The sequence below is a fragment of the Brassica napus genome, chromosome C3 (genome assembly GCF_020379485.1).
Source record: "Brassica napus cultivar Da-Ae chromosome C3, Da-Ae, whole genome shotgun sequence".
Classification (NCBI taxonomy): Eukaryota; Viridiplantae; Streptophyta; class Magnoliopsida; order Brassicales; family Brassicaceae; genus Brassica; species Brassica napus.
The window spans coordinates 57661184-57673286 of NC_063446.1; the positions used below are offsets into that span (position 1 = coordinate 57661184).

Consider the following 12103-nt stretch of genomic DNA (forward strand, 5'->3'; position numbering starts at 1 on the left):
TAGACTGCATCGTAAGTCTCCACGGAGGCGTAGACATATAAAACAGTCTACCGTCGCGGCACAGATCTGAAAAAGAATGAAAACCATGTAAATAGTTACCTTTTTCCTGTGTAAAGCTCGTTTCCAACCTTTTCAACCGTCCAAACTCCAAATATGAGCAAAAAGAAACATCTTTGACTATTCACTAATGAAGAAACTCGAAAATATGAAGTTTGTGACTATGAAAATGAAAGTTATGAAAGTTTTTTAGATGGAAATGTAGAGGAGATGAGAGGAAATGAAGTTTTTTGGGTTAGAATGAGAAAAAATGTGGTTGAAAATTGAATTCTTGAGCTTTAGAGCTCAAAAATGGTGGTTCATGGTGGTTGGAAAAATTTATGATGATGACATTTTTGTAAATAAGAAGAAATGGTTAGGGTATATTTGGTTTTTTGTTAATTTTGAAATTAATAAAAATTAAATAAAAATGGCAATTTTGTGAATAATTCAAAAACATAGGAATAGTATGAAAATTTTATTGATGAATAGTAATGACAAAAAAAAGAGATTGGTTTTGGGTTTGATTAGAAATTGTGGGTTGGTTTTGAAAAACACCCTATTTTTCTTTTGAATTTAATTTAACACTACATTTTTAAAAAAAAAGAGAGATATTGAAACTTGCCAGGATCTTTAATCATAATTTTCTCTTTTTATCATTAAAGTTAAAGATACGTGTTATCATAAAAGTTAAAAATACATGTTATCATAAAAAGTTAAAGATGTGCACTTCTGATTTTTTATTAATATCATACTTGCAAACTGTAGAGTATTCTAAGAAAATGAAAAGAGAGTACTCTAAGAACAGTGATCCGTTATTTAACAAATCAAAGAAACCACGGTGAGTTTCCGTTCTTGACGTTGCCGTTTCTATTAAGCTAAAGATGCTTCTACTTTTGGAGCAAGATTAGGAAACAACGAATTCCATTTCCGAGCCACCAATGACATCAATATTAAGTATAAACACCAAAATCCATGAGTAGGTCACATGCAGGGCCGGTCCTTTGAGCCAAGCCTAACGAAACAAACATTCGCCTTAGACTCTCAAGAATTTTGAAAAAAATTATATATAGATAAATCCCAAAACTTGTAAAAAAAAAATATTAGACTTCCAAATTATTAAAATCTTTATTAAATTATCTAAGACCCACAAAATCTCAGGGACCGGTCCTGGTCACATGATTGATGAGTTAAGTTGAGACACAATATTCTTAAATATATACTTGAAAAGTGGATACTATCAAGTCAAATGAAGGATTGTGATAAATGGAAAACCACATTTTAACAACAACATAGGTATATATGAATAGCTAGTCATACCATTTGGTTTCACTAGTGCACCAAGCAACTTTATGAAACTCAAAAACCATGTTTTTAATGACATATATCTTTAAGTTTGTAGTAATATATTTTGATGATATATTTATATATAGTGCTTACCTTGCAGATCCTTTAAAACAGATTGAACATGTGTTAAAAGCCTTGCGTGTAGGAAGATTATAAGATAACCTTAAGAAATGCATATTTTGTAATGATCAATTAATACTTTAAACTTTGTTGTTTGTCCAAAGGGTCTAAAGGTGGATGAAGATAAGATCAAAGAAATTCGAAAAGGGTGACACCAACAACAGTTGGTCATGTCCATATTGAAAAAAATGTGAATTTGCCAAATAAACAAGTTTGCAATAGAAATTAAGCCAATAGCATTGATTTTGACATTATTAACCTAGTAACATTTTGTCCATGATTGAGTCAGTTATACCCTCTCTTTTGACAGGTACCCGGTGAAAGAAGAAGAATGTGGATGATATCATCAATTCTAGTTGTGGTTAGAAATGAAACACAATTATTATAATTCGTTCACGTTGTGGAAACCACACAAAACATTTATTTACTACATATTTATTTATTATAACATGCAATTTACGACAGTGCAACTAAACTTTACTCTAAACCTAGACCCCTCAAGCGTGTAATTTATGATAATGCAATTTATGATAGTGCAATTAACCATGCACAGTAAAGCTTGAACAAAATTAGAAAACTTTTGCAATAAATACTATATTTTATTATTTATTAAACAGAAGTGTTCTATTTCGTATAACAAAATAGTATAAGAGATCAATTCTATCTCAACCCCTAAATAATAAATTTTATCCCAACTCCACCTACTCCAAGGCTCTAAATACTTAACTCTAAACACTAGATCCTAAATCTAAATAAAAACCCTAAACCCAAATACATAATGTGTTTCATATCACCGAAATAGTTTAGGACTCTAAGTCTCTAACTCAGCACACAACTCCTAAATGCTAAACCCAACTTTTGAATACTAAACCCTAAACTGCTATCACTAAACCCAAACCTCAACTCGCATCTTCCAAATACTAAACCCTAAATCCTAATCACTAAACCGTAAACCCAAGTATAGAGCCTAAACCCAAATAGAATAAAACAAAATACATAGTATAGTACATATCGGTGAACAAAAGAAAACACTTTTTATTGATCATCAAATGGAACAATACATGATAGGGTCACTAAACCCAAACTTCAACCCCACTTTCTACATACTAAACCCTAAACCCAAGTGTAAAACCCTAAACCCAAATAAAATAGAACAAAATACATAGTATAGTACATACTGATGAACAAAATAATACATTATTTATTAATCGTCAAATGGAACAATACATGATAAAAAGGTATAGTAACATACTATTTTGCATTACATAACATGAATAGCACATTCATAATACATATTACAACTCTTAAATACTAAATCCAAAACAAACTTTAAAATACTAAACTCAAATATAAACCATAATTGTCATCCCTAAATCCAATTATCAAAATCTGAAAATAGTATATAATATTGTGTAATATTAAACTAAATCCAAACCTAATTTTTGAATAGTATAGACTCTAACCCAACACACAACTCATAAATGTTAATTCCATATCTAAATTTCAAATACTAAACCCTAAACTGCTATCACTAAACCCAAACCTCAACCCCTAACTTCCAAATACTCAACCCTAAATCTTAATCACTAAACCCTAAACCCAAGTATAAACCCTAAACCCAAATAGAATGGAACAAAATACATAGTATAGTACATATTGGTGAAGAAAATAACACCTTCTTTATTAATCATCAAATGGAACGATACATGATAAATAAGTATAGTAACAAACTATTTCACATTACATAACATGAATACATGAATAAAACATTCATAATACATATTGTTTTACATTTCTATTCCATACGCATAAAATAGAATAGAACACAATGTTACAAAAAATGTTCATCTTCTCCGATAAATTCAAGGACATTCACAGCGAGAAAGATATGTGTAACTGGCAACATCCATGGGAATAGTACATGTAACCGCCCCGTAAACCGAAAAATTAAGGCGATTAAAGGAAGAGTTGACGAACCTCGCAGCGGTGCCGTTTACGTTGACGGCGACTCCATAGATTTCAGATGAGCAAAGCTTCCCGTCAGTAGCCAAGTGAGCCGTTGCAGATGGCCATCTCCTAGGCAAAGCTACTCCAGAAATGGTTTTGGTTGTTACACATCAGATCAAAAATGGAGAAGAAACAACTCACGTTGTACAAGGTATGTGATTCTCCAAAGACCACGATGTATGTGTGTTAGGTAAGTATTATTAATTTAGTTTTTTTTGTTTACAGGTTTTACCGGTTCTGTAAAAAGGCATAGTAGTATTATTATATAAAAGATGCATGGTGTATTGGTGTATTAGGGTATTTAGACATAGAATGAGTTATAATATAGAGTAAAGATCCAAAGGACGCATCAAAACAAGCCTAATAATCAGCAATGGATCTTATTCAGCATCTTCTCTTTGCCCTCTCTCTTTTCTCAGTTTCCTTCTTCTTTGGGAAGTCGCTGCTGTTTTCTTCTAAGAACAAGAAACGTATGGCTCCAATGGCCCCTGGGGCATGGCCATTGTTCGGGCATCTAACATCCTTTAAAAGCTCAAAACCAACCCACGTAACGTTTGGAGACATGGCCGAGGTGCTTGGACCGGTGTTCGCGATGAAGCTTGGGTCGTACAAGGTGCTGATCATAAGCAGCCAAGAGGTGGCCAAAGAGTGCTACACCGTCCACGACAAGGTCATAGACCGGATAGACCTCACTGCTTCGAAGATCTTGGGCTATGATGTCTCCTTCTTAACGTTTTCTCCTTGTGGTCCTTACTGGAAAGGGATGCGTAAGATAGCAACGTCGGAGCTTTTTTCAACCGCAACGATTGATAAAGAGAGGTTGATATGGCGTTTAAAGACTTGTACATGAGGTGGGAGGGTGGAGCTAAAAAGGGAGTAGTCTTGGTGGACATGAAGCGTGCGTTGCAAGATTTAGTAGCTAATATATCGTTGATGAAGATCGCGGGGAAGAGATACTTCGGGGCAGCTCCAAACTGCGAAGCGGGAGAAGCGAGGAGATACGGGAAGTTGATTCAAGATTATTTCGATTAATTTGGGCTCTACTTGTTATCCGACGTGATACCATCTCTTGGTTGGTTAGAATGGAAGATCAAAAGGGATATGAAGAGAACGGCTAAAGAGTTGGATGAAGTTGTTGAATCTTGGGTTGAAGAACACAAGAAAAGGAGAGATGAATGTGAAAAGCACTATTTGGATCTACTCATTGAGATCTTTAAAAATCGCGAGATTCCAGGAACGACTCATGGTGCTCATACTACCACCAAGGCCATATGCCTTGTACGACCTCCATCCTAATTAAAAAAAAAACTTACATGCATGCTAATATAAAGTGTTATTAGCTAGATTTAACTAACTTGTTTGATTTTGATGTGTGTCGACAGAACATGGTATTTGCAGGGAGCGAGCCGGCCATTGTTGTGTTGGTTTGGGCTGTGTCACTGCTCGTTAATAACCCCCATGAGTTGAGGAAAGCACAAGAGGAGCTTGACCAAAAAATCGGAAGGGACAGAGTTGTAGAAGAATCCGACCTCAATGACTTGACTTATCTCCATGCCATTGTCAAGGAAACATTACGTTTGTATCCACCACTTCCTCTCACCACTTATAGGTATGTGATGGAAGGATTCGACATTGCCAATGGAAACTTTCATGTTCCCGCAGGTAATATATATATATATAGTAATAATGTTATCAAAAAGATTATACGTACTCATCAGAGATGCATCGTCTTTAATTCTCCTAATGGGTTACGTTAATAGGGACACAAGTGCTCGTAAACGAGTGGAAAGTTCAGAGGGATCCAAACTTTTGGTTAGAGCCGGAGCTGTTCAAACCAGAGAGGGTCTTAACATCACAAGAAATAGAGAATAATGTTAGTGGCATGGGCATGTTGTTTCCATTTGGTTTGGGACGATGCTCGTGCCCTGCAATCCCTCTAGCTAGGTATGAGGATGGTTCACTATGTTCTTGCTAGGTTCTTGCACAGCTTCGACTTGGCAACACCATTCGGCCAAGACGTAGACATGACTGAGAGCAACGGGTTTGTCAATCTCAAAGCCAGTCCTCTTCAAGTCTTGATCAATCCTAGGCTACCTAAATCTCTCTACCATGTGGATCGTAAAGTATAATTTCCAGACAAGGATTGATAACTAAAGTTACGTTTTCAAATTAATCATTTCGTCAAAGAACAATCTTGTAACATTCCGATTTGCAAATTGATTTGGTTACTAAGTCACCAAAATACATTTTTCTTTTCGATCATTTGCCCAAATTTGTCCGTGCTGAATCAGTAAACAAATGCCTCCAAAAATTAATTACACGAGGTAGGATTCACGGATGTAGGAGGTCCAATAACCATTGGACGGTCGTTACATATATTTTGTTTTACTATATGAGTGTGAGTTTCCATATCTTCGTAAGATTACATTTTCTTAGCAAATATGTGGCTGAAAATAGCACTAAGGATTTCATGGAACTAGGGTAAATGCCTCCGCGCTTGACAGAGTTCTTGTTTCATCTCAATATTTTTTAGGGTTATTGTATCTGTGAATTTTGTGTTGTGGGTTGATCATTGTTTTTCAAGTTTTTTTTATTGTTATAGAAATAGAGTTGTGATGATGAACTGTGTATGCACTGTTCTCCACTCATGAAGAACTAAATTGTGTTAGTAATGTGATTGATATAGTTCGTGGTGTTGATTGTTGTGTCACTGAGACTCATTGTTTGTTTGTCTTTTTAATTTGTTACTTGTATTGTTGAGATTACATAAATTATATTAAGCTTGTTGAGAGTACCTTTTGTTTCTGAATATTTTTTTTCTAGTTTAGTTGTGTAAGTTGTGTGTATTAAGTAATAATTTTTTTTATTCTTATTATGTTGGTTATATGTTTTTTTATTTTTAAACTTGTTGCTTTTACCGGGCCTTTAAAACAAATACATGAAGACTTGTAGAATTAACTATAAAATGAGTGACAACTAATATTTGGGCCTTAATGAGTTTTAAACAAATATATGTATTTTTCATAAGAAGACAATAGCATTGGTCTGTTGACATTGAGCATGTAAGCTATTTTCATAAGACAAGAGGAGTGAGCAGGTGGAGATATTGTTGTTTCTGTTAGGATTGTCTCTTGTATCTCATGGTGTGGCTGTGTTTGTTTCTCTTTTATTTGATGGGTAATATGTAAACAAAAATCATTGTTAGTTGTATTTATCAGAGTTTGTAACTTACTCTGCTTTTTTGTTTAGGTAATTTCACTGATCTTGGTTATCGTCTTCGTCTTCTTCGTAAGCATCTACGAAAGTAAGTTTGTAAATTATTAAATAGCTGGCCGTGTAGTTTGTATTTGTTTAGCTGGCCAATGTATGTGTCGTTGAATTTTAGTTGAGTTGATTGATTTGGTATATTTGTTTTGAAGTTTATTTGTAAGATTAGACAAAAAGAGAGGTGATCATTAATGATTCGTCTTTTTTGGGATTCTAGTTTTTGGTGTTTGGGTTATTGTGGTTTCTTTTAAGTTGTAAAATAAGGATTTGTGTATAATTAGATTGATAATTAAGGGAGATAAATAGACGACCACAAATCTTGGGTAGGAAATATTTTTTATAATTGATGTTAGCACAATATAAATAGTAATATAAAGGGAATTATGTGTTGATTATTTCTTACAGATCAATGAGGAGACAAATAACGACTCGGGTTGTTTCTTTGGTGAGGTCAGAGCCCTGGACATAACGGATTTGCCCAACCACATCTGCGAGTTTAAATATCAGTTATGATATCGAAACATAATATAAACCCAGATACAATATGATAATATACCTGGGAGTTCTAGGTTTGTGTTCGCAATCACTTGGAGATTGTCGAACAGTATAATCTTGACTGGAGATTGATCTCAGGAGCACCCGTGATGACTTCATCAATAATGGTTAGTGAGATGAAACGAATGAGGAATGGATGATCAGTTATCTTGTACATGCTTGAGCACCTAACAACCTCAAAACGATCGACTTTCACAATAGAATCTGCTTTCAAAGATGACATGTAATGATTAGCCCGTCCGACGGGAGTAAACCCATGAATCACGGAATCTGCAAATAATATTATTCAACAAAGAATCAGGAAATCAATTAAAACAATTATGTTAAATAAGTGTGATAGATCGAAGATTAACTTACATTTTCATCAAGGAAGAGAACCGTGATTCTCACAAACTCCATGTCTTTCTTTAAGTTCAGGGAATCCCAGAAGCGGAGGAAGCCAGAGGCTATGCTCTGACTACTACGACCAAGACGGAGAGACTCGAAGGTTGAGTGACGGACGCCGGGACGCCAGTTTAAGGAACTGGAGAGGCAGAGAGAAACATTTTCTAGAAGATGGTTAAAGCTAAGAGGAATCAATGAGTTTTGTGGAGATGCAGATTGGGTTCATCAAAGATGAGAATCATATATATAGGGTTTACAGAGGGGCTACAAATCAGGAACATTTATGATCAAGCGATTTAAGATGGGGACATGAAGAGTTCACCGGTGAAAAAATAGATTACGAACAGACACACATCGCAATTCTGTAACTCAGACTTGTTTGAGACAATGATGAAAAGAACTCAAACTCATGTTAAACGACAACAATTTACAATAGGGAAAAACTATATTTGTTGCAAACTTGAGCTTTTTTCATATAACGTGATAAATCTCATTTAAAAATGAAACCTATAATACACTTGTAAGCCCGACCCTCAGAGGAAGTCGAAGAAGCAAGGGCTTTCGGCCTTCATAAATATATATTAGGTTCGACCATCAATGTACAAAGTATCATTTAGCTTAGTGGTATAAATGTTGGTGTTTATATCTCAATAACCCGGGTTCGAGCCATGGATTTGACACTTTTTCACACTTTTTAAAAGTGGGACCCACAAAATGCTGACGTGGCGCGCTGAGGAGTGAGCAAAAACTCAACTATTATAATATAGATTAAGGATATATACAGCTAGGGAGGAAAATGATCATTTAAATCTTCAACTATTTGAAATCATCAAATTTAATACTCAACTATTACTTGCATCAACTAATAGTTGACTTGAAAAATTAGTGACTAAAAAAGTCAGCCGTTCATAAACGATTCTCGTTAGTTTCATATCAATTATCCTTTTCATTGAACCTGAAAAACTCGAAATCCCCAAATTCAAACCATAACTTTTAGTGAACACGATTTTCGAAGACACGACAAAGGCGGTTTCTGATGATAAGAGAGCAAATCCGACCCAATTACGGAAAGGAATATCACCGGAAATCGCCTTTGTCGTCGTCGAAATCGTATTATAGGGTTTGAATTTGAAAATTTCTAGTTTTTCAGGTTCAACGGCGAAGATAATTGATATAAAACTAACGAGAACCGTTTATGATTTAATGGCTGACTTTTTTGCAACTAATTTGCCAAGTCAACTATTTGTTAGGGAATAAAATCATTCAAGTAATAGTTCGGTATTAAACTTGCTCATTTCAAATAGTAGAGGATTTAAATGTTTATTTTCCCACAGCTAGGTTAAACACCTAGGGGTTTTAGTATTTTCAACTCGTAAACCTAAGTCTTGTGTACGATTTCATATTTGTCTTGGCCGATTTTGCTATTCATTATTTGCAATCGTTAAATCTTGGTAATAAAAAAAAACATCTTTCAAATAATCCAACAACGATTATGATTAGCTAGAAAAACTCATACAAGGCCCAATAGGCTCATTTATTAATCCTCGTGTTAGCCTAATAGGCCCATTTGAATCCCAGTCGGGGTTGTTGGATCCATTTAGATGCGGAAGAAGATCCGATGTGTTTGACTTTCTTTTTGCTTGATTTCCGACAGAAACAGATCAGAGATGGATTAGATCGAGAGAAAGAGGAAAAAGAAAAAAAAAACCAAACAAAAAGGAAAGGTTGAGATCTGAAGGAAGGAAGAAAGAAGAAAAAAGAAGGTGGAAGCAGATAACATGTCTGCGATTGTTTGCGGTAGCAAGAGATCTCTGTTCGAGGATTTGTCCGCCGCTTCTTCTTCGCCTCCCGTCTCCAAGAAACTCCGTTACTTTTCATCCTCTTCTCCGCCTCGTTTTCCCCCTCCTCCTGCCCCCTCCTCGCTTCTCCTCGATCACCTCGCCGCGATTTTCCCCGATATGGATAATCAGGTAAGCTTAAGGTCTTTAACCTTTCCTTTTCGGGTTTGCAAGATTCTGACTTTTTTGTTTTAGCAAAAAAAAAAAGAAAAGATTGTGACTTTTTGTTGATTTTTATGTGTAATGAGTTTAGATTCTTGAGAGGGCAATTGAAGAATGTGGAGATGATATCGATTCTGCGATTAGATGTTTGAATCAGCTTCGTTTAGAATCAACCAATAAGAACTCAGAACCATCGATCCAAGAAGAAGCTAAAGTTGAAGCTCCTCAGCAAGGGAAGGAGGAAGAAGTTTTGAACTTGGATGGCGCCGAGTGGGTTAACCTCTTTGTCAGCGAGATGATGAGCGCTTCAGACATGAAAGACGCTAAAGACCGCGCTGCAAGAGCATTAGAAGCTTTGGAGAAGTCCATCAACGCACGTGCCGGTGCAGACGCGGCGATGCAGAGCAGTCTCCAGCAGGAGAACTCGATGCTGAGGCAGCAGTTAGAAGCTATCGTCCAGGAGAACGGTTTGCTTAAACGAGCGGTGGTGATGCAGCAGAAGCGGCAGAAAGAGAGTGATGATCAAAGCCAGGAGTTGCAGCATCTGAGGCAAATGGTTACTCAGTATCAGGAACAGCTGAGGACTCTTGAGGTGAATAATTATGCTCTCACGCTTCATCTGAAACAAGCGCAGCAGAACAATGGTTCTATCCCGGGAAGGTTTCATCCTGACGTGTTCTAATGCGTTTGTCAGTAAGAGGAATGCTTATCTAATTTCAGTTTCCAATGTTTGTTGTATGTTGTTCTTCGTTGGTTTGTGACTATTTATATAAATACATGAATTATGGAATGATTTATAGTTGGGGAATAACAGTGTGTCCGAAGCAGTTGTATTTTTTTTAGACAAAACTTTGAGACATACCTGTTCTGTAAAGTTACAAGTGTATTCATTACGATACAAAAAATAAAAACTTATGTACATATATATACATCTTAATCTACTAGTATTCAAGTTGAGTATGTATATAAAAGTTGAGTTGTGTTATATGAAGGATTCATCTCCACACAAGTGACTGGCCCATTCTTAGGTGTAAGCATTCTTGGATGCTATAGCCCCGTTCGTTTGCTCACCCGGAAGGATCATCCGGATGAAAATGTTCGTTTTGTGCATTATAATGCTACATCCAGATGGATCACCCATCTGAATTTTAAAAAACTCATCTCAAATTCTCATCCAAATAAAGGTGAGTTTTGATGGTGCATCTGGATGCAGATGCATTTAGTTTATTCCAAAATGATAAATGACAAAAATGACTTTTTAAAATCAAAATATTATTTTCAAACCCTAAATTCTATTTTTTTTTGCAAAAATGCATTTTTCTCGCAAAAACTGAAAAACACACTTTCCCGCCAAAACCGCAAGATGCGTTTTTCCGCAAAAAAACGTAAAACACATATTTCCATAAAAACACATTTTTTCGGCCAAACCAGTAAAACCGCACTTTTCGACCAAAACCGAAAAATCACATTTTTCCGTCAACAAAAAAAAATGCATTTTCCTTCCAAACCCCAAAAAACGCATTTTCCCGCCAAACTCCAAAAAGCATTTTCCGGCCAAAATCGCAAAAAGCATTTTCTCGCCAAAACCGGAAAAACAGAATTTTCACGCCAAAACCGGAAAACGCATTTTCCCGCCAAAACCGGAAAACAGAATTTTCCCGCCAAAACCGGAAAAACGCATTTTCCCGTCAAAACCAGAAAACACATTTTCTCGCAAAATCGGAAAATGCATTTTCCCGCCAAAACTGCAAAAATATTTTCCACCAAAACCGTAAAAATGCTATTTTTACGCCGAAACGTAAAAAATTATATTTTAATCATTTTATTAACAAGTCCACCTGGATGTAGATGGACATTAAAAAAATAAAAAGCAAACGAACATAGTTGCATTCAGATGATTCATCTGAATGCATGGACGAAATGATGAAACGAACAACACCCAGATGTACCATCTGGGTGCATGTACATCACACCTCCTACGGTGGTTGCATGACCATCTGGGTTGCATCTAGATGGACCATCTGGATGCATCTTCCATATGTACAAACGAAAATGGCCATTCAGGGATCATCTCCACACAAGTGAGATGAGCTTTGCAATGCTTGTGAAAACACGAACATAGTAGCAATTATTTGTATTTTAGACTCGTTTAAGACGGTCAATGAAAAAGCTCCAGATTATTCACAAGAAAGAGTTCAAGAACCTTTTGAGGGTTCCATGAACCTTTTACCTCATATACAAGCCTCTGACAGGGCTACACCATCGATTTGAAGCTTATATGCTAATTGGCGTTTTAATTCTTCTGATAGATGTAACATTAGAGGACCCTACGAATTATAAACACTGAAAATTTTCAGGTTCATGGTATTAACTTCCCCAAGATGAAC

General features: G+C 35.8%; 1 protein-coding gene and 1 pseudogene across 1 annotated transcript; both read left to right on the forward strand.

The window, feature by feature from the left end:
• Positions 1-443: 443 nt before the first annotated feature.
• Positions 444-6172, forward strand: LOC125583399 (annotated as a pseudogene).
• Positions 6173-9336: 3164 nt separating this feature from the next.
• BNAC03G59170D lies at positions 9337-10575 on the forward strand. The gene is made up of 2 exons (XM_013830002.3): positions 9337-9686; positions 9808-10575. The coding sequence occupies exons 1-2, from the start codon at positions 9495-9497 to the stop codon at positions 10396-10398; spliced, it is 783 nt and encodes a 260-aa protein (XP_013685456.1). The 5' UTR covers positions 9337-9494; the 3' UTR covers positions 10399-10575.
• Positions 10576-12103: the final 1528 nt, after the last annotated feature.

Coding starts and splice junctions, on each gene's coding strand:
- BNAC03G59170D (XM_013830002.3), top strand. CDS start 9,495: ATGTCTGCGATTGTTTGCGGTAGCAAGAGATCTCTGTTCGAGGATTTG. Junction 9,687..9,807: donor TCCCCGATATGGATAATCAG/GTAAGCTTAAGG, acceptor TAATGAGTTTAG/ATTCTTGAGAGGGCAATTGA.